At 36.9% G+C, this 22,718-nt stretch overlaps 1 protein-coding gene across 9 annotated transcripts; it reads right to left on the bottom strand.

The window, feature by feature from the left end:
- Positions 1 to 3,208: 3,208 nt before the first annotated feature.
- On the bottom strand, positions 3,209 to 22,462 carry LOC120107137 (splicing factor 3B subunit 3-like). Of its 9 annotated transcripts, XM_039120305.1 has the most exons (15): positions 22,109 to 22,420; positions 20,880 to 21,014; positions 20,644 to 20,723; positions 20,411 to 20,494; positions 18,913 to 19,000; positions 18,616 to 18,779; positions 16,442 to 18,452; positions 12,892 to 13,202; positions 12,040 to 12,358; positions 11,657 to 11,812; positions 11,330 to 11,471; positions 9,195 to 9,271; positions 5,127 to 5,266; positions 4,063 to 4,171; positions 3,209 to 3,919 (listed from the first exon to the last, which is right to left on the bottom strand). In XM_039120305.1, exons 1-15 carry the CDS (start codon positions 22,289 to 22,291, stop codon positions 3,725 to 3,727), a joined length of 4,194 nt encoding a protein of 1,397 aa, XP_038976233.1. In that variant the 5' UTR covers positions 22,292 to 22,420; the 3' UTR covers positions 3,209 to 3,724. The 9 variants fall into 9 exon arrangements, 6 of the variants coding, with proteins under 6 accessions (XP_038976233.1, XP_038976235.1, XP_038976236.1 ...); XR_005509071.1 differs by lacking the exons at positions 3,209 to 3,919; positions 4,063 to 4,171; positions 5,127 to 5,266 and adding an exon at positions 9,731 to 9,835 and having other exon boundaries at positions 9,196 to 9,271; XM_039120307.1 differs by lacking the exons at positions 20,644 to 20,723; positions 20,880 to 21,014; positions 22,109 to 22,420 and having other exon boundaries at positions 18,616 to 18,808.
- Between the last annotated feature and the right edge of the window lie 256 nt (positions 22,463 to 22,718).

Raw genomic sequence — 22,718 nt, 5'->3', positions numbered from 1 at the left:
TGATACATTCATCTCAGTGAATCTGTTCTTAGTTACCTTCCCTGATACATTTCTCTCCAGTAGGAGATTTGTCTAGGTGATGCAGAATTGATACAAGCATTATTTGAGCAAGCAACATATGTCTAGGTCTTTCATCAAAAAATTGAATGTATGGTGTCCCTTAGCACATCTCTCGCTGATATATTTTGTCATTCTTTGTAACGTAACTCATTTCAGAAGATCTCAAACTGTTCAAGCACCCTTTTTTTCAAAAATAATATTGCATGTGTCTTAGAAGTTTTTTACAAAATCATACGAATAACTGAATCCTTAAACTGTATTCGGCATACGCACTGCACTAGATTGTCATCGAATCGACTAGTGAAATGCTTTTTATTGAATTTTTTGTTTGTGATATTTTTTTCTTAATTCAGATTGATGAATATGCTAGCATTTTTTAATGCATGTGCCTCTTGTTTCTCTCCCTCTCTACTAAAATCATTAATGGAGAGTCAATTGGGTGAGCCATGCAGCTATATGCACTTGGACTTTCTCTATTGCATTCTTCAGATTTCTGTCAACTTTGAAACTATGGAGTGCAACTACAAGAAAAAGAGGGTCAAGCTATCTTTCTTTTAAAGAATGATTGAACTTGGTATAGTGTACTTTGGCAGCAGTTGAAAAAACGGTGGAATTGCACCTGGAACTGTAGGTCCATAGCACTCTGATTTATTGGTTCACTTGGTTTGTGCTTGTTATTTATAGTTCGTTCTTTCTAAATGATCTGTTTTCTCTTGCAGTAAGATGAATACCTCCGGATATTACTTATAGAACTTAAGATGAAAAATTATATATATTTATCGAAAGTTCTATCAAAGTATTCAAGCTAAATAATACATAAACATCTGAGCATAGAGTTAGGGCACATAAATTAAGTGAACAAATCTTCATGCAGAAATCTAATCCTCGTCCTTTCATGTTCGACCAAACCCCATTGGGAAGCGTGTCTCGATCATCCCAATTTGCAAGTCACTTGTGATTAGAGAATCAATTTGCAAGTCTCTTATTGCACTGCGAGAGAGCACATTTATCATGTTTTTATGTTATTGGCACTAATGCATGTGAGATCGCAAATCTTGCTTATAAAAGTGGAATATAATTATATTCATGTTAGCTGAAAAACTACATGTACTTTAATGAAACTATTCTGAGTTCTGAAAATGCATGAAATTGCTCTCCAGCTTCTTTTTCAGGATCAGACTAAATGATACATTCATCTCAATGAATCTGTTTTTAGTTACCTTCCCTGATACATTTCTCTCTAGTAGGAGATTTGTCTAGGTGATGCAGAATTGATACAAGCATTATTTGAGCAAGCAACATATGTCTAGGTCTTCCATCAAAAAATTGAATGTATGGTGCCCCTTAGCACATCTCTTGCTGATATATTTTGTCATTCTTTGTAACGTAACTCATTTCAGAAGATCTCAAACTGTTCAAACACCTTTTTTTCCAAAAATAATATTGCATGTGTCTTAGAAGCTTTTTACAAGATCATACAAATAACTGAATCCTTAAACAGTATTCAGCATACGCACTGCACTAGATTGTCATCGAATCAACCAGTGAAATGCTTTTTATTGAATTTTTTGTTTGTGATATTTTTCCCTTAATTCAGATTGATGAATATGCTAGCATTTTTTAATGCATGTGCCTCTTGTTTCTCTCCCTCTCTACTAAAAGCATTAATGGAGAGTCAATTGGGTGAGCCATGCAGCTCTATGCACTTGGACTTTCTCTATTGCATTCTTCATATTTCTGTCAACTTTGAAGCTATGGAGTGCAACTATAAGAAAAAGAGGGTCAAGCTGTCTTTCTTTTAAAGAATAATTGAACTTAGTATAGTGTACTTCGGCAGCAGTTGAGAAAAAGGTGGAATTGCACCTTGAACTGTAAGTCTATAGCTCTCTGATTTGTTGGTTCACTTGGTTTGTGCTTGTTATTCATAGTTCGTTCTTTCTAAATGATCTGGTTTCTCTTGCAGTAGGATGAACACCTCCGGATTTTACTTATAGAACTTAAAATGAAAAATTATATATATTTATCGAAAGTTCTATCAAAGTATTCAAGCTAAATAATACACAAACATCTGAGCATAAAGTTAGGACACATAAATTAAATGAACAAATCTTCATGCAGAAATCTAATCCTCGTCCTTTCATGTTCGACCAAACTCCATTGTGAAGCGTGTCTCGGTCGTCCCAATTTGCAAGTTACTTGTAATTAGAGAATCATGTAAACTATATTCTTGAATTTGTTTTATAGTTGACAGTTGATGCCTTTTCCTATTTTATTTAATTTCTCCCAGTAAACTTTAAACTACAAAAATTTACTGCTGTCTCATAATTTTCTTGAGAATGCACCACCATGGTTTTTTTTTCTGGAGACCACAATGACTTTTTTGCATTGCCTTATATATTCTTGCTAAATAGTTAACAATATTTACACTGTCGTCTTCTTCTATATTTGCAGTTCATGTTTAAGTGGTATCTAGAGTATGAGAAGACTCATGTTTAAGGAAAGCTTTGGAGTATAGAGAATAGTGGTGATGGAAAATACTTGTTTCTCGAGCTGAAATAACAGTTGCTACTTCATGAATCAAAAAATGAGTTTGCAGCTAATCATCATTTTGTGAAGCCCATCCCATGAGCTTAAACTGGAATTTCTCATAAGATTCTGTAGGACCGTCCTCCCATACTTGGCCATGTCTAACAAATAGCAGTTTTTCTTGTTGTATATGGCCAATATAACCAATCATCCGAGACACGAATTTGAAGTGGAAATTTTATAATCCAGTGCTGTCTTCAGGTATAATTTCCACACAAACTTGTACCTCCTACAGCACCTAAAGCAAATAGCAACAAGGAGTCAACATCTTGAGTCTTCTCCGTGTATTTTTTTAATGCTTATGGCACTCATCTTTTCGTCAGTGGGGTTACTGCTTGATCTTGTTTACAGTCTAACACCAGCATCAATCCTGCGTACTCATTAGATTAAGAATTAGAGTCAGACTTTCTCTTGCTTATATGACCAAATGATATTGATAGGCTTCACCTAGCCATTAAAATGACCCCTCTTATTTCATATGGTAAAATATGATATTTCAACCTGGATTTATCTTGATGCAACTGTTGCCGAAGACAGCTTCCAAAATGCTTTAAGAGCAATGTCAGGAGGATCAGAGTCCAAACCGATCCCAGGAACAGTTCAAACTCTAAATGACAATTTGAGTGACAGAAAGTAGAAAGAAAGTTTAAGTGCTTGGACAGTGAATACAGGTGCAAATGCTTGGAGAGTTGGATATAACAACAGCATTTAATGTATACATAGAGATAAAAGGATAACAAATCATACGTAGTGATGCAGGTCCTCTGCAATGCCCTAGCTTCTAAAAGGTCCCCCAACAGTAGAGGCACCTGCCCAAGGATGCTCTACTGCCCTTCTAGTTTTGCAAGGCTTCCTCCTGGATCCAAGGCTTCTAGAAATAATCTGGCTCACTTTTGTATACGAATGTCGCATGAAAGTCCACTGCAGATGAAGATACTTCCATGCGCCAGCTGCACTGGAGGCCCTTATTTCTAGGATACGCAGTTGAGCTGCATGAGCCCATTTTAAGTGGGACTCTGATGTGTGCTCATATAGTCGTCCAGTCCAATGCAGGGGAAAGGACTCAAAACGGGACAGCTTAGTTAAGGGCACAATGAACTCGCTCCAGCAGCCGAACAACCCGATTGACAGAGATAAACAAATGCTGCGTCTCTGAAGTTGAAGCTCTCGTACTCTGCAAGCCAGATGATGCAAGCACAGCTTCTTGCTGCATGCTAGTTAGCTCCAAGAACTGGGCAAGCATGTCTCCATCAAGCATGGTTGGCACTCCCACCTGCATTGCAGCATTAAATATTGATGAAATATAAATCAAATACATGATGGGATTGTAGATGCTAAGCCACAGGAAATAATAAAGCAACCATATCAGAAAGAAACAGGAAGCATTCGGAGTCTAGTACAGTCTTGTAATCATACCGGTAACCCACGCCCACGGAATTCCTTGTGGTCATTTCCTAGGATTGGAGCAGTCAATGGATGAACTGCAAGTCTAGCTTGAACAGCTTCTAACAATTCGTGCTCCTCACTGCATGATCACATCATACTATCAGGGATTGACATAAGCAGATCAGAAACGAAAACCCAAGTCCTCAATGAGGAATTGTCTTTTATGTAAGTTATCATCAAAAAGCTATCTAGGATAAGAAAACAGAAAATAGCAGCCACTTCCAACAAAACTACAGCACAATGACAACCCCCTAAAACAAGGAGATTTTTTGATGAACTTAAAAGCAACAAGATGTGCAATACTTATTTCATACGGTTATCATGCCTTATTATACCTCATTCTCCAACCGTTCTATTATGCTATGATGGTGGACATGCATACTTTTTACAGGCATAAATGCCCTTCATTATGTGGATCGAGTCCCTATTGAACTCAAATAGACAAGAGTCCTTTACCTTCTTTAACATGATCACATCCCCCTCATCTTTGCTACGGCTGACAACCTTCTTCCTTCCTTCTGGCCAACTAACAAGACCTAGCTTTTCTCGAGCTTCTCAATAGCACTAACAATCTCTTAGGCTTATAAGCAACCCTTTCCCACTATGCTATAACATTAAATAAATGCATGATTTTTTCCAATATATTTCCCACTCTAAACATGTCAAGGAAATGAAAACTAATGTCTAATTCTATGGCAAATGTGCATCAAATTTTAAACAGTCTGTCATTTATTTGAGAACGTGGTGTACACATTGAAGGAAACCCTTTGCTCTTGCCATGCTATATACAAAATAACAAAAGTAAAACCAACTGAGCAACTAATGAGGGTACAAGGAACAAATGCCCATATTATCCATCATGTTTAACACTTAAATAAACTCTGATGCCTATGACAAAACTAAGATCTTAACTGAAATAGTGCAAAGCATATACTGGTTGGACACGTTATGTTATTTTCAAAGCATGCATTTAAAAATATTTTTTCCTGGTATGATAATGGAGATACACGAAAACTAGGAATAATTAATTTTACCTCGTAATAGGAATGAGGATCCATACACTTCCAAGCAATGAACTTGCCACAACACTGTTGTAGGCTGATTCTAAGACTACCTCCGCACCGTCACAACCATTCAATACATCATCCACTGGAAGTTTGTACGAAAATGAAGCCTATAACCAATTAAGAAATTAAGTATTAAGAACATAATTTTGAAAATAAAGAGGATAAAGATACAAACACCCAACTCCTCACCAAAGTACAAATGAAATTATGCCTATTCCCCCTTTCAGCATTTCTTTATTGCAAATCACTGACAGTTAATACACAAGCTATTACAAAGACCCCACAGAGCTACAAGGACAATAAATGAAGCCTTGCAGAAACATGCCAGCTTTGTTTCATACAAATGCCAAACGAGTTGGGGGGGATAATTTTTTTAATTTCACATCGATTTTGTTTCATTTTCAAGTGTGGCCAGGTATATCACTGGAGAAAGCTATCACCATCCAAGAACATCAAGTAGAAAGATAAGCAAGTGCAGACCAGGTAGCTTCTGCTATTTCTCACAGTACCGAGGTTAGATATGTATCAAATTGAATTCATATTTCTACTCAGGCATATCCATTAACACAAAATTATATCCTCTCTTATTGCCAGTGATGGTTAATCATGCTCAGAACCATGTAGCTGTTTTTTCCCATTTCCTTGTCACCCAGCAATAGTTATCTCACTTTGTTTTTGCTTGGTGGAAAGATAGAGCAATTGTTCTGCAGAAACGTTAACAATTCAGAGAAGAACTTCATATAACATTTTATTCGGGAACTTCGGTCCAGTTTTAGGTAATATGCCACATTTAGAAACCAAGAGAACTTGCAAAAGTCAGTGAAAGAAATATTTCTGTACACGAAAACCATAATGATCAACTCAAATATTAATTCTTAAGACCAAACTGAGAAATTTTTATATAACAAATTATGAAGAAGGTTAGCAATTGACTTAAGCCACTTCTAATGGCTCAATTATAGGCTAAATCAAGCTTAAATCAAATGAAAAACAAATTCCCGTTGATCCCTGTTATTGCAAAAAACTTACGAAGAAGATTGGCCATTGACGTAGCCACTCCCAACAGCTCAATTATGGCTCAAACAAGCTTAAAACAAATAAACAACAAACTGTGGTTGATCCTTGTTATTGGGTCAAAATTAATTTTACCGAGTCTAAGCAAGCCCTAGCTCAATCAGGTTCATCTCTCGGAGTGTGCGTGCATGCGGCACACCTACACACACATAGTCAGCCATTGAAACCAATTATTAGGCCCTGATTTGAATCTAGCACAATTTAAGGGTATCAAGCTGTTTGAGATAGGCCTGTGCTCAGCTCAGCTCGCAATTAGATGATTAAGATCAATCAAATAGGAAGCAGCCCAAGCTTGTCCGGCACATTTCAACCAGCTAAACTATAAGCCCCTGTGGATCTCTAAATGCAATTTCTTTTGGAAGAGTGGATAGAAAGAGGAGATGTTTGCTCTATCTCCCCTGGGGTCCCTTGTTAGGGGTGGGGGGTGGTATTCTTTATAAGCAAAGCTTGATCAAGCACAGCTTGATACATCCCTAATTATGAACCTCAGTTAATTACATCCCTAACAATGGCCGAATATTCCACTTCTACGGGTCCCCAAGTAGAAGACATTGAACCTCAACTATTCTTATTTGGATTCTGTTGTCATTTTATGAATGCCACATCATGCTATATCAGATGGATGAAGCTAGTAAGGTCTCCTAGAAGAAACAGGTTGAAATGAATGCGACTCAGCCAACCACTTCAAACACTCAATATGAACGTAATTGAGATGGTTCAGAGACACTGCAATATCTGTTCTAAACAAAATAGTTTGGTCTTGACCAAACCTACAAAACTCACATGAATTCAGCACACACAGACAAGTATGTGTATACACATACACATTTATATAAACAATATACACACACACACACATATATATACACAGAAAGGCATATATACACATATATACAGATACACACAAACAGATGGATGGACAGACTCATGGCTGCGATATTATTAATACCTGGATTTCTCCAAAAAAGATAGTATATAATTACTAATTTCTTGTGATTTGTGAAATAGTGAATCTGGTCTTAGATGGAAAAATTGATTTTAGTTCTTATTTCTGATAAGAGCATGGGCAGTTCTTATATTGTTTAAAAGTTATTCTGAGATATGGTAAGTTAAAAAAATCTTTTAATAAGTTTGGTTCATTTTTCCTTATTTATCTTTTGGACTCCTTGGAATCCCCTCTCTCATGACTCTTCCTTGGAAAAGGCAACATCATAGGGAGAAAAAAATGATACAGGAATTAAATGAAAAAAATGAATGAGAAAAACAGCATCTCGATTCCCTAACTCAATAAAAACTCGCATTCTCGACTATGTTGGGTTCACAGTCACTTATTTTTATTTTATTTATTTTTTGATATTTTCTGAAACTCCAATTCCAAAGTCTCAATCAATCAATTAAAAAACTCTGGGTGGAGTTAAAAATAGAAATATATCATGAATCCAAAAAAAGAGAGAAAAATATATCTTACACAAACCATTCAAGTTAAAACCAGAACTTAAAAAATAAACCAGATCCCAAAAAAATGGAATTACGTTCATTTTATAGTGTTTCCCCTTTTCGTTCTTCTATTTTCCAATCAGAGTGAATTATTAGTTGTCTGCGTTTTTCTTTTTTCTTTTTTAACTTTCCTCTTGCAATACTGGCCGGTATTTTGGTTGTTTATGCCTTGTATATATCTTGGTCCTTTCCTTCTATATCCATCATTATTGGAGTCTGAATTCTTTTTATTTTGTTGTTTATGATATTTATTTTCCTTTCCCATTCATCTGATTAGGAGTTTTTTTTTATTTTCTTTTTATTTCCACTCATGCCACTTAGGAGCCTGATGTGTTTTTTGCCCTGTGAACCCAGAAGCTTTCCGTTTTCCATCTCATGTGATAACATGTAACAGAAAAATTGCAATGGACGGTCACAGCTATTGGGGGAGAGTTTCCATTATATATGTATCTACATATACACATACATATGTGCATATATATGTGTATACATGGACACACACACACATGATCTTTTTAATTATACACCTAACAGGCAAATCATTTCTTCTAAACGGAAATATAGCTTAAAAATCTATAAAAATCACGAAAGAAGTTACTTGCCCAACCTGTATGAATTTTCAAACCGACACAATTAGTAGTAAAAATCCCCAGACTAAAATTATCAGAAAATGTGCAGATTCTACTAGGCTACTGTTACTTCCAACTTATGCAAGACTTCAAAAAAATCCAGGCTATTCCATTCCAGTCAAAATGAGAAAAATTCTACTGAAACTCAACCACGCCTGAAGATATCTAAGATATTTCCATCAATTCCAGATAATATATGGAACTAATAGTTACTAGTCAAAATTATACTAAATTTTTCTTCATGGCAAAAAAGGATAATGCTCAATATAATAATGTATCACTAATCCATATGCTGTAAGCTGTGAAGAAACATAGGAGATGCATGTCATCTAACAACATAAAAGTAACATACTAGAGTGGGCAAGATTTTTTTAATGAAACAAAATGGTCATCAAATATACCATTCAAGGTGGATTTCCATCTAGTTTGCATTATATGTACCACAGCAGCTCAAGCATGGCTTCCAAACAGCACGACCATTGTATATGCAAACAGCACAAAATCTCTAAAAATGTTTCCTAAATCTTTGACAATATAAATGTAACTATATAACTTTCCTGGCCTTCTGATCTCTGATATTTCTCGAAAACAAAAGTAGCATTAAATCCAAGCTCTAAATCAATTCATCAAAATCACCCTGAATTCTAGCTCTTTTTAATTCTACTTGGTCGAAGATTTAAGTTGATTGAAAAAACTAAGAGATATACATACATAAATACATACATATATATGTGTGTGTGCTTGTTTATATATCCATCATTTTCATTTTATACACAGCCAATTCATTTATCAAAATTCAAGAGAACCAATAATAAGATGCAAGGGATTGGATTACCTTCTGGATGCTCATAACAGTCTCTCCCATGTAAAATGAACAATTTAGCGCTAGGTTTTTTTCTGGGCTTCCATTCACTGCAATATAAAACCAAAATAAGCATCAGCATGACGTTGTCCCCAAGTATGATATGCCCAACATGTAAACAATAAACTTCGCGAGTAGCTGAGGATTAACAAAACCAGAATGGAAAGTTACACTTACGCATTATTATGCAAAAAGGGCATTACAAAGTAATTAGATGGCAATGGAATGCAAAGGAACAAAAAAAACAATTGTAGCTTCTATCAATATTTTACAGACTCATCCTTACTCGCATAATTCAGCATTTGGCTTAGATTGCTTAGAACACCTTTAATTATAATATGCTACACTGCAAACTCTTGAATTCGGGCCATGAGAGGCCCACTCCAAATAGTCTCAGAGAATTTCCCATAGAAACAAGAAAATCAAAGCAGCAGTCTGCAAAAGCAATTTTTCCATAAGGATAATTAAGGTGAAGTAAAAGTTTTGGTGACTCATGCAAAGATAGTTACCTGGGAGGGTCAGATGTACGCAGCCCCACCAAAGATCCAAGCATTGCATGAGTCACCTGGGAGAATTTTTACATTTATCTCTTGCTTGGTATCATAAGGATTCACCTGAGATCAAGTTATCTTCTAAGGTTGAGAAAGCAGTTCTGGTTTATTGATTGTACTGATATATGCTCATATATATAACTTGCAAACACATAATGTTCATTTAATGCTGCTTACAGAATCAGAGGATACAGTGGTTTGTGTGTTAGAAGAGTGGACTCTGGCATGTGTTATGCGCATGATAGAGAGGATGTTTTGATGGAAGGAGAGGATGCGTACATCTGACCCTCCCTAGACCCCATATGTAGTGGGAGCCTCGTGCACTAGGATGCCCATTTTTCAGAGACTTTCTGCTTGTGAGAACTTTACAAAGCGAAAGGTCATGTTTAATTGTGGATTATATTTAGCCCTGGATACAGGTAAAGTAAGGGACAAAAAGGGGGTCAAATGGAGGAATAATGAGGAATAAGTCTATTTTACAATTTTCACAGAATAAACCTATTCTATTTCAAGGGATAAACGAGTAACAACACGAAAAGTTACCCTGCACCAACTTTTCTTATTCCAGCACCAAGTAATGGTGTTTAGCAGGACAGGACCTAATAAAATGGAAGAAGAAGTCACGCTCACGCCCAACCATTCCAGTTTATTTTGCAACCAAATGTTGCCAAAGAGAATGCTGGTCCTGGGTTACGTTAGGCCTCCTGAATTCAGAGATCCATGAGATCTGACTTTAATTTTCCCCTATTTTCCAAAACCAAAATATATTTCTCAAACCACTTTCTAATTGGTTTTATAAATTAATCATCTTCGTCTGCAAATCTAATTGATCTAGTACAAGGAATTTGAACTTCAGGTGAAAATTCTAGCAATTTTTCATAAAGTTGTGGAGTTATATTTTGTCTTGGTTCTTTAGAAACATGCTTTGCAGTTTTCGCACACCCCTGCATTTGTCAACTTTTAGAATTCAGATTGTCATGTGTTAGATTGCTTTTCACATTGAAAATGATGAAGCACACATTACAACATTTTTACATTTCCATGTTTCTTTTAGAATTTTTAAATAGTCTTAACAAAAACAACAAACTTTATATAACTCCGATCTCAAGCAATATAAAATGCTTTAACATGTTTTTATTTTCTTTACTTTTGTTTATCTTTATATCCAATAATCAACTAATATTATCTTTTAGATTTTTTTATTTATTTTTCAGCATCGCACAGAGAGAAGAGAGAGAAAATACCATTTATATGCATCCGAAGGAAACAATAACACCAATGCAGAGAATGAAAAGAACAAGAGAATATATGACATCATTATGAGTAGTTTTCAACAGAAGCATTTTTATCTGCTCGAGTCAACAAGTAGAAGCATTTTGGGGAGGAAAAAAAAAGCAAGCAAACTTTTCATTTTATTGCACATGTATTTTCAAGGATAACAAAGACAATTTTATTGCACATGTATTTTCAAGGATAACAAAGACAATTTTATAGCACAAACTGACAAGACCAGTTTAAAAAATTGCATGAGACACAAAGATGTAAAGCATCATATACCTTCTAAGTTATTTGTGCATGACAGAACAGATATATTCCCTCTACGATCTGATACTACAGCAGTGTCACAATCCATAAGAGCACAATCAGCAACCAACCTCTGAACAGGATCAGAATATAATAGCTCCAGTTTCTTAAGATCCTAAAAAAAAGAACCGACATGGCAAAGCTTGTTTAACCCAAGGAGCCAGAACCTAGACTAAAAATGGACCCAAAAAAAAAAAATCCAAACCTTGAAAACATTTTAATTATGAAAGGGAAAAGTAAATTATGTTGTAGGACACAAAAAAACATGTCTTAATGAAGATTTCAGAAGATACAGCATACCTCATGATAAGAATAGAAAAGGATACCATCACGACAGTCACCAACTGCTATTCTAGTAAAATGAGTCTTCAAACAAGTTATAGTAAAGCGTGTCCTTGCCAAAGAAAACCTTCTCAACCGCTGAGGATTGTCATTCACAAAACCATAAACAAAGAGCTGTTGAAGGAAAGGTTATCCATTAGCTAAACTCATATAAGTTGAGAGAGAGTGTGTGCGTTTGTCATATTCACTGCCCTTAACAACAAAACTACATGGTTCCTCACATGAGCTGCAAAATTAATATCAGTCCAGTTACAGGTGAGAACTTATCCCGACAGCTATTACCTTAGTATTCAAATTAAAACTTTCTCTAATCATCTATCATCTTGAAAATGATATCTTACAATATTACCCGCAGATGCCACGACATATCGGTCAAGATATGGACAAACAGAGAGTACAGCACCAGATAATGTATTTTGAAAAATTAACCGCAACTGCACTGCTCCCATTTCTTCAAGTTGAATTCCTTCACAGCAAGTATCATTCGGACTGCTGCAAAGACTGCTGCTTGATAACTGTTCAGTTGCATAACCAACAATCTCATGGAATGGTGAACCAACTCGGGATGAAGAATTCAAAGTTGAACAGTAGATCAACGAGCTGCCTTCTGAAGAACTTTGTGCACTATCCAAGCTCAGCACAATCAAGCGTCCCTTGGCACTGTTGCAATCACAGTAAGGTTAATCAACTGATTAAATGTTATAAAACTGCATTCGCTCGATAATAATATTTCATGAAGGTAAAAAAGTCTTAATGGTAACGGAGGAGGATTAGCACTAGCAACAAATATTACCAAATATATCATACAAATTATGAACTCTTCTGATGAAACTTATAACACAGCTGTGCAAATGATCTAAATTTACATAAAAAGGTGTCAAAAAAAATGCTGGGAAAGAAATAAGAAATGATGACAGGTGAACAGCAGATGCCGTCTAATATTTTCTCATGTCAACTACAGTTGCCTGTGCAATACACTCCCAAGCAAGCAGCAGCAGCAGTTGGCATGAGAAAAAAAGCATAAACTGGACCTTGCACACCAGCATACAACCTGTCGAGATGACCACATTGCCCCTGTTTTTAAAGGGTACCAAGTGCATAAGTGTATAGTGGCTCTACATGCTGATGAACATGCATTTTTTGCAGCTGGAAGAGGAAAGGACAAATGAGAAGAAACAGTCCTGGAAACCAACCTTTCAGCTTCACCACTAGGCATAATAGTCCTGCCAGCAGACTGACTGGTCCCAACAACCAACACTTGCTCATTTCCTACCCTCACTATTTGCATGCATTTTGCTGTTTCCCCAGGTTCACACTTAAATTTTGAAAGCAGTGTCCCACTGAGAGGATCTACACGGCATATGTCTGACGAGCATGTAGCATCAGTTAGTCCAGTCCTCATCACCAACAATGTTTTACTTTCACTATGATATAAAACTTTCCGTGGTGTGCCTCCAATGGGGAACTTCTGCACATTTAGTCTCTTGCTATGAACCATTTCAACCTGCAAAACAAAGAAATCAACAATAGAAACATAATATTGCTTCTATGAGAATATAGGTCGAAAACACAAAGGTACAGTAATAACTAAGAAGTGATCGGCAATAAGACCAGTCTGTGTCTTCAATAATGAATGACAAGCAGCTTGTGCTTTAATACTAGAATAGTTACTTCAGAAGATGATATTATTCTTCTGCCACAGATCTGGTTAATATATATACATAATATCTGACAACACAATGATATGTCTGCAACTTTCATTTGGAAAAGTTCTATTTATTGTATGGATTTATTTTAGGATCTGTGATTAAATTTCCTTTTGGGGATTTTTTCAAGATTTAGTAATAATATTTTTCATGATATGTGTGTCTTGCTTGAGTAGTACACAGTTGTGCGTAATTTCCTAAACTTGAGCAATACATTTATATAAGACTAGGACTTCACACAAAAGCACAAGTCCAACACTACCCTATAATCCCCCCTATCATCTCTAGCCACTATTCACTATACCCAGCCCCTGAGGGGAAACCTTTTTCAAAACATGGGATGAAAGGAGGTGCATCCTAATGAGGTTTGGAGGATAAGAGCTCACTTTTCCACATTTGTGATCTTGCAAAGCCTCTATTAAATGCTCTACTACCCTGAAATTGTCAGAGAAAACATGTATTTTTCTATCTCATGAATTAACATTAATTGCATTCTTGTGTTTACATTGATCCATTGCACATGCATGTTCACCGCAGGCAAGCCATGCCAGATATGCAGGGGGGGGAAACCTACTTTTGTTTCTTTGCTCACAAGGAAACAAACCCTTGATTTTCAGCACAGTCTACACTTGATTCCTGACACTTCTAACTATTCTTATTTTAAGCATGATTAACGACAAAAAAAAAAAAGTTATTCTAAAATCAACCTTGATGCAGTGACAGAACATTTGTGAATTGCTCACTTGGAGGACCATGTCAGAGATGCCAGGAGGAAATCCAAATTCTTTTCTTCCAAGCATAAGGAGCCAAGTTCTCAATCCCATACCTACACCTGCTTCTAATGCTTCTTACTGCTGAAATATTCTTCTAAAACCAAACTTAGCGCAATAAAGACTATGGTACATAACCCACCTGTGGGACACCACGTACTATTGGTAGTAAAAACAAAATCACCTAAATTGCAAAAAAAGGCAATTGTTACAAATTTGGCATGTATTTTTTAAGTTACTTCCAGTAAATATACTTACAAGAAGCTCCTCCTTCAATGCACTTTTTAAAAAAAAAAAAAATACAATTGATTCCCTATTCTTGCAGAAACTGCTCCAATGTATGGTTGGGTTCAGGCTACCAGATGTTACTAAAATCTTAGATTTTCACATAGAATTAAGCCAACATAACAAGGACATACAAAAGGACTAGAAGAGAAATGAAAAATGGAAGTCTCACAATCACAACGTAAATTGGTAACCATTTGTATTTAAGTAACTTAAAGGATGTTTAATGAATTAAAGATAATTTCCAGTTATTTGGTCAAGACATATTTGGTTTTCAACCCATGCTAGGTGAGAATGTACCATTTCCTGTGGTTAGCTATTCCATACACTTCCATATTTATCTAACGATATCTAAGATAGCATTTTCCCATAATAAAGTTGCTCAAATACAATACAAAAAATCCCAAGAGGCTATGGAGATGCATTTGGATGAATACATGGTTATTATATGAATCATTCAACAAAAACATGACAGCGTATGAATAGGTTCTAAACTAGTTGCATTACAAAGCATTCAACAAAAACAGCGTGCTGAGGAATGTGGGTTGTACCATGTACTGTGTTCCCATGATATGAATGCTCTTATATACTCAAAACCTTGATCAAAAATATGTTACCTACATCCTCATAGATTCTTTAAAATGGTGAAACCAGATTGCTCCAAAATCCAACATATTAAACAGGGGGGAAAAATAAGGAAACAAAGGAAATGAAATCTAGTTATACCTATTAGCTAACTACAAACTGTCTAAGAAGCATCACATGTACTTGGAAAAACCTTTGCATTGTTACCAAACTTAGATGAGCTTGATTTTCTAAGTTAGAGGCCTAAAGGCAGTTCACTTGTCTACTCTATTACAATTGAAATTCTTGTGGTTGGACACATCCTCGGCTCAGCTCCACTTTCTTTTATTGTTACTGTGTTTGTCTTTCGAATAGTGTCTTTGCTCCCTGTCTCCCACTTCACTAGTTCCTTCAACATACCCACCATGGGTGGTCAATACATGCCCCAATCTAGAGTACATGATATGAAGTATATCCTGCAGCAAACTAAGTTAGCCCAAGCATCAAGAATCAAGATTATTGACTATAATAGGTCATTTCATAGATTACGAGAAATTTAGAACCTCTTTAGCTACCCAAGACGGTCTTACTTCAAGTTCATATTATATCGATACATGCATTTGGTTTGAATAATTGCATTTATAAAATATGCTACCTTTTTTTTTACTTTTCGTATATGATCTTGACAGATGTCTTACAGATTTGTGCAATCGTTTTTGAAGTATTATATATAAACAGCATTGATACATCATTAACTTTGATTACTAATGAAACTCAAAGTATGCATACATTCACACCATGTCCAAATCTATACAGCCATGTTGTTACATCGTATTTGTAGAGTTCACAGAATCCAACATCCTAATCAAGTGGCAAGCCCTGACACTGCTATTGGCAGCCATGCAGCATGGCAAACAATATGCATTAGATGGAACTAATAAAAATATGACATCAAATAGTATTCCAGTACCAAACCTTTAATTGTTGAAAAAAAAAACAAAATTACAATTTCTGAATCTTCCAAATTTCATTTACATATATGATACCACCAAATGATGTATATTTACCATGCATTAGACAGAACTAATAAATTTACAACATCAAATACTACTAGTTGTTTGCATGTTCCGTTGTGCTCGTAGCAACCAAGAAGATAATTTGGCACTCGGCAGGGAAAACTGTACCAACCAATCAATACCTAAGTGTCACGCTTATGGAGTTAATGAAGAGGGATCTAGATAGAGTTCAGAAGGCCTACAAATGAGCAGAAATAATCTCAAATGTATATTTTGGCAGTTCGTAGATATACATTATATGTAATGATAGGGTAAGGACAAGCATATAGCTCAAAAGGAAATGAAAAAGGCCTATTCTTAGCAATTTAAAACAAAATTAAAATTAGTACATAGGGTTCTCACCAAATGTAAGCTGTTCTCTGCAACAAATAAAATTCCCTTGGGGCAGTCGACAGAACACACCGGGGTCACATGAGTTGCAGGCTGAAACGAAATAGATGTATATGCAAGGCTGTGTCGTGCGGAATGCAATAACCAAGGCCTATCACTGAGAATAATAATGTCTGCATCAAGTGAATCATGCAGAGATACCAAAAATACAGGAGTAATCCCAATGCGACGGATGGCAATCAATTGTAAAGGAACTGGCACAGGGTTTTCAGCATTCTCCATCATCTTACCAAGTGAATATGTAGACATGGTTTTCAGTAAGGAACTTTCAACTTCCCTAAAGCAAGAACTACCAAATTGGCCCTGTCTGTTTGATTCTAACTGGGAAAATGTAGAGATTGCAGGCCACTCAAACCGAAGTAGCATTCCATTTCTCAGACCTGAAAGAACATAGGGCCGATCAATTGATACAAGTCTAACATCTTCAGGGATGCAACCACTAATAGGGCTTCCCAGTATATTATTTATTGAGATGCTTCCAATAGCAAGGACTCTGAAGGCTCCTTCAGGGGAAAATGAAAGAATTTCCACTGACGGTTTATGTGTACCAATGACAAAAAGCTTCCTGATTTCAACTTTACTTGAGAGACTGGCCTCATGATCCTTGTGAGACAATCTAACTTGTGAAGCTAAAAGCTCATGGTTGACATGTCCTCTTGGTATAGATATGCAAGATACTTCATGCTGCAGTCTCACATGCTGAATCTCAAATATTTCATAATGATAAGCTGAAAGTGATCTGACCCCAAGGATATATAGAAAACAAGGATTAGAAGTAGCTAAAATTATCAGATTGCATCCAACTGCACCCATGCTGATGGTCACATTATCAGGATACCAATAGGTGCAAATTGGTGCAGAAAGAGGGATACCTTCAGAATGAGCAAATGTAGTGGGCAAACAAAGTCTTACACCAGTCCTGTGAATTTGCACAAGCAACCCATCAGCCACCATACCGCAGGCCAAAGTGCAAACATCAGACTGAAAACCAATAGCATCACTGACATCAATAAAGCTTAAACCAACTGACAGTACTCTAGTTTCTTCAACAAAAGACAACACAAGAAAAGAATGGTAAGAATCACTTTCTTTCATCCTCAGTGTCCATGTACCAGTTACTCCTTGATAAATCGGGGCAGTCCTTAAAAGCTTTTCTACACTAATACCACTTCGAATAATTCTTAATGATCCCTCAGGACTCATTCCACAACAGGCAAACATTTGATCCTGTTTTTCATCATGGTAATCAGCAACAGATAAATCCAGAATTGGTGCTATGTTTTGAATGGGACTTCTGTAAAGCAACCTACCATGCTCCAACTTGAGGACCATCCCATCTCCCATCTCTACAAGCCCTGCAATTAATCCACCATTGACCCATAGCAGCGCCTTGCAAGGCAAACCCTTGTAGAGACAGTCAGATAAATTAACTCTGACTCCCTCGGTGTCGACATTAATTTCAATTATATACAGTTCCCCTGTGTCCAAACAAAAGATCAACTTTGAACTCATTGACTCACCAGGTTCCCAACTCCATGAACACACATGCTTGCGATATAAATTTCCTTTACCACTTCCACTATCAATGCTCATAGGGTCATCATCCTTGACCATACAATCAGCAGAATCTCTCAATTCTAGCAAAGCACAAGCAGCTACATTAAACATACCTTCATCATCAACATCAAGTCCTCTACATGATTCCTCGATAGAATTTCGCTCTTCAATAACACTAGGTAAATTTAAGTTAATCCTGTGAATACATAAGATATTTTCTGGGTCTCTAAGATCCATTAAAAGCACATCACCGGTCCTAAACAGAAATGCAAAGCCAGAAAGATGAGGCACCGCAGATATACTAAGTGCAAGAGGTCCAGGTTCTGGAAATCGAGAAAGAAAATGAATAGTATGTGTCCGAGAGTTACATCCAAACAACATCAAGTCATTCATGGCAGAGACTTTCCTGCAGTGAAAATTTCAAAACCTTCTGCAGTCAGATATGTTCAACTCTTAATGTAGACATTGTATCAATAACATTGAAACAGTAGACAAACTCCTACAAAGGCAATCTCACACAATGTCAGTGGAAAAATGGCACCCAGAAACACAATGCAACCAAACCACACCTGTGCATTATTATTGCCAATACAGGATCATATCCTTCCATGCTTAGATGACTGGTGCCATTTGAAATGAAGCTCATGCTCCAAATTGTACCACGGATGCTAGTCATTGATGTATCCCTTGTAGTGCTCATCTCTCCTTCATTTTCTGGTGGATAGAAGATTTTCTGAAATTATGACATGAGATCTTCAAAATCTGAAATGAGTACTATAACATATTAGATGGACCAGACTTAAGAAATTGTTCAGTCTACACATAATACACCATTTAGGTTGATCAACTGATTCACAATTACTGACCTCACCAACAACATTGCTTTCAGCAGATTTAGACACAGAAAACAGGGCAAATCGGTCTTCATATGCACTAACAGCAACAAAAGAACCTCTGAAAAACAAAAATGAAAGCTAAGTGATTTCCAGTATCGACTTGAGGCGCTGAAAAAGGGATGCCATTAACCTAAACCTAAGAAATGAAGAGAAAAACATTTTCTTTTTTAACATGAGTAGACATCCTATTTCCAAAGATAAGTACCTACCACAACTACCAAGATTGAAATACTTCACCATGCTCGTTCAGCATTAAAACAACAAATATGAAGACACTGTGAAATGAAAACATTGCTATTGGAAATTAGAGTCCAACATTTTCAGAATACTTAAACAAAAAATGTATGAAGTTTTTAAAACCGAATTAAATACCATTAAGTTTATTTCATCAAAAAGAAGGAAAAAAAAAAACATGTCTACGAATACATTGCTACAGGACCTGAGCTTGAATAATGTCATTTCCAAAATACCCTTTGCATATACAGCTAGATACTCTGCTAACACAGTTACTGGTTGCTAGTTATATAGCAGAGGAGCCAAAAAGCTTATAGAGACTCATTAGAGAGTATCCTTGTACCTTAGTCATTGCTAGCCAAATTCGTAACTGTACCATTCAACAGTGACAATTTATAAAATATTTTATTATTTATCTGACATCCTTGATTGATTCAAGCTCAGCAAGCAATTTATGTCTAGCTTCCCACCTCCATTCCTACCCCCAAAACACAAATTCAAGTTTCACCTTTTATTATTTCAGTTGTCCCTCATCATTTTATCCTATGTTAGGGCAAGTTTTTATTCTAGCTGATGACACTGTTCTTAATATGTTATGATATTTTTCCCTGCTCATACCGCTTTAAAAGTTACATCATACACATGGTGTCCTACTTGCACCGTTCAAGTGCACTTACTTGCTCATACATGGAACCGACCCCGATGAAATCATTCATTCATCTCAGCAATTATGACTCATGCTTCTAAATATTGGAGCCAGAGATTGTATCCCATACCTATGTAAACTTATGGAGACTTAATACGTATGATCGGCCCACACATGTTCAACCCAGAGAGGTAAATTCAGTTACCATTTATCCCTCTCCATGTCAGAAACCTTTGCTACTCCTTGCAGAACCCAACAACATATTGTTGATCTGGAAGTTCATACAATAGCAATGAATCATGGGATTATTGCTGTCACCTTGAGGAGGTTTAAAATATAGTTTATGCTATGTTATAATGGATAAATAATGTTAATACATCATAATTAGACTGGGAATAATTAAACACATGTTAATAGTCAGTTAATGCAGAGTGAAATCCAATACAAGTCATTTGACCACCTCGTTATGAAGGAGTTCAACTAGAATGTGCCAAGTCTTCCCCGTACGAAATGCCTACTGCCGAGTATTTTAGAAAACTGATTTCCAAAGAGAAAATAAAACAGAAGAAAGGTCGGGAAGAAACTTACTCAGGATGAACCACTAACATTCTTCCCAATTGATGTCTCGAGTTTCCTGGTTTGGATAATTCAATGTGCGTCATCGCAAAGAACCTATACCAAATTAGCGTACACCAATAATTAATTATAGTTCACCTTATGAAAGAAATTTAGTGGAAGTGCACACACCTCAAGATAATAAAGATATATCTCGTAGCAAAATGGATTAACAATCACATTTGAAGAATATAGGGCAAGCTAACCTGTGCATCTCCGAACAAAAGGTAAGAAAAGAAAGCTTTCCAGAATCTGAAAGAACAACTAAAAGGTCTTTCCCTTGTTCCTGTAAGACATAAGCAGCATTTTATCAAGACAATGGATAGAATTCTTTATACACAAATAAAATATTGTGTATGATAATGTATTTATATGTTAATGCCTCAAAACAAAGCCGCTAGTTCATAAAATAAATGCTATGGAGCATAAATTACAACGAAACCTGAGGCATAGCGTCACGAAATTTCTCATTCCACCGCAGTACAGCAAGATCTTTTATCATGCCAAATACACTTTGCTCACAGATTGATTGCACAATTCCATCTTCGCCGACTACTACCAATTCAAGTGATGTCTCCTGAAAACATTTGTACATTACAAAGAATGGTCACTATAAGCATCAATAATGCTTTCTCTTACAATCAAAACTTACAGAGGAAAGAGGGCATTGAATGGGCTATGTTTCTTTTAGCAACACACAATTTCATAATAAACATTCATTTGCTTAAGTTGGTCATCGAAGTGCCTGGTGAGTTGTGACAATTTCAGTCTTTAAAACTTCTGTAATATAGTTCTGTGAGTGAACTATGGCAAAAAAAGACATTTGCATGCGTGCAATTATAATATCACATGGCACTCAGCAATCAAAGTCCAATAACTAACACCAATAGCCAGTTTTACACTGGACCAGATATTGTTGGCTGAAATAAATAGCACCGCCCGGGGGGGTTACATATCCTATTGGAAAAATGAACGGTTTACATATCCCCATCGTACAAGCCATAGTACTAATACCTAAAGCAGTGAACCAGATACCTACTACAGGCCAAGCAGCCAAGAAGAAATGTAAGGAACGAGGGGGGATGGTCGCGCCTTTGATTTTGTTTAAGGGCTGCTCGCCCTACTTAAGTACCAAAGGCTTTCGGGGCTTACACCCCAGTAGCGCCCTTAGAATCTAATAATTAACCTACATAAAACCAGCATCACACCCTATGTTTCTATATCTTGTGAGCAAAAAGGGGCAGCAACAAGACAGTTCCTGGTTTAGGCAGCAAGGAGTAAATTATACTGTGCTTGGATTTTCATCTCAAGTCAAATTTCGAAGATTTTATGCCTTTAAGAGTCTGAATACCCTCACCTTCTTCAGCAACTTGGTTCAACGTTATAAGAAACGAACAAATTACAATGGCACAACAACATAAGAAGGGCAAACAGAATTAATTAAGGCGGCATATACAATTATTCATGAAATAATACCAAAGTAAAACGAATCAAAGTGAATAGAGAGCAGATAAAGATAACTGCTAGCGGGGCTTTGTGAATCAAGGATTCATGAAGAAACAACCGCTAGTACACATTAAGAACATGACCGAAGGAGAAACTGGTATGAAGAGGACCATGGTTGAGTTCGAGAAAATCAAAGATCTAGATCAAAAAGGGGTAAGGAGGCACCTTTCCGAAGACGACGTCGAAGGAGGAGGGGGAGCGGAGGTGGCCTTGAACGGCCTGGAGGACGGCGCTTCCCCTGAGGACGCACTTGGCCAGGTAGTGGACGCCGACGCCGCCGCCGCCGACCGGGGCCTGCGGCCACGACTGGCTTCCGGCTGGCAACTCCTCTTCCTCCATCCTCGCCATCGCCTCTCTCGATAGATCGATTGATCTCCGGAGGAGGGGAGGGTTTCGATGGAATGAGAGTTAGGGTTCGGTTGGTAAGAAGCTGGAAACAAACTTCGGGCGAAAGAAATACCGGCTTGGACTGGTAGGAGGCCCCCGTTGCTGTCCACTTAGATCACGCTGTCCATCGAAATCATCATCCGTCCATTCGGACGGGCCCCGTGATGCTGGATTACTTCGGGTCCCACCGTACAGGCGTAGTCACAGTCACGGTGAGGGGTAGTTCTAAATACACCCCCCTATTGCTCAGGACACCCCCAAAAATTAAAAAAAAAATTAAATACTCTCTACACCCCCCCATTTGCTAAGGACACCCCTAAAAAATTAAAAATTCCTAAATTACCCCCACCCTCCCCACCCCCCACCTCCCCACCCCTCATCCTCCTCC

This window comes from Phoenix dactylifera, unplaced genomic scaffold, assembly GCF_009389715.1.
Source record: "Phoenix dactylifera cultivar Barhee BC4 unplaced genomic scaffold, palm_55x_up_171113_PBpolish2nd_filt_p 000774F, whole genome shotgun sequence".
NCBI lineage: Eukaryota > Viridiplantae > Streptophyta > Magnoliopsida > Arecales > Arecaceae > Phoenix > Phoenix dactylifera.
The sequence above is the reverse complement of the archived record's forward strand: the minus strand, read 5'-3'. Positions and strand labels throughout refer to the sequence as shown.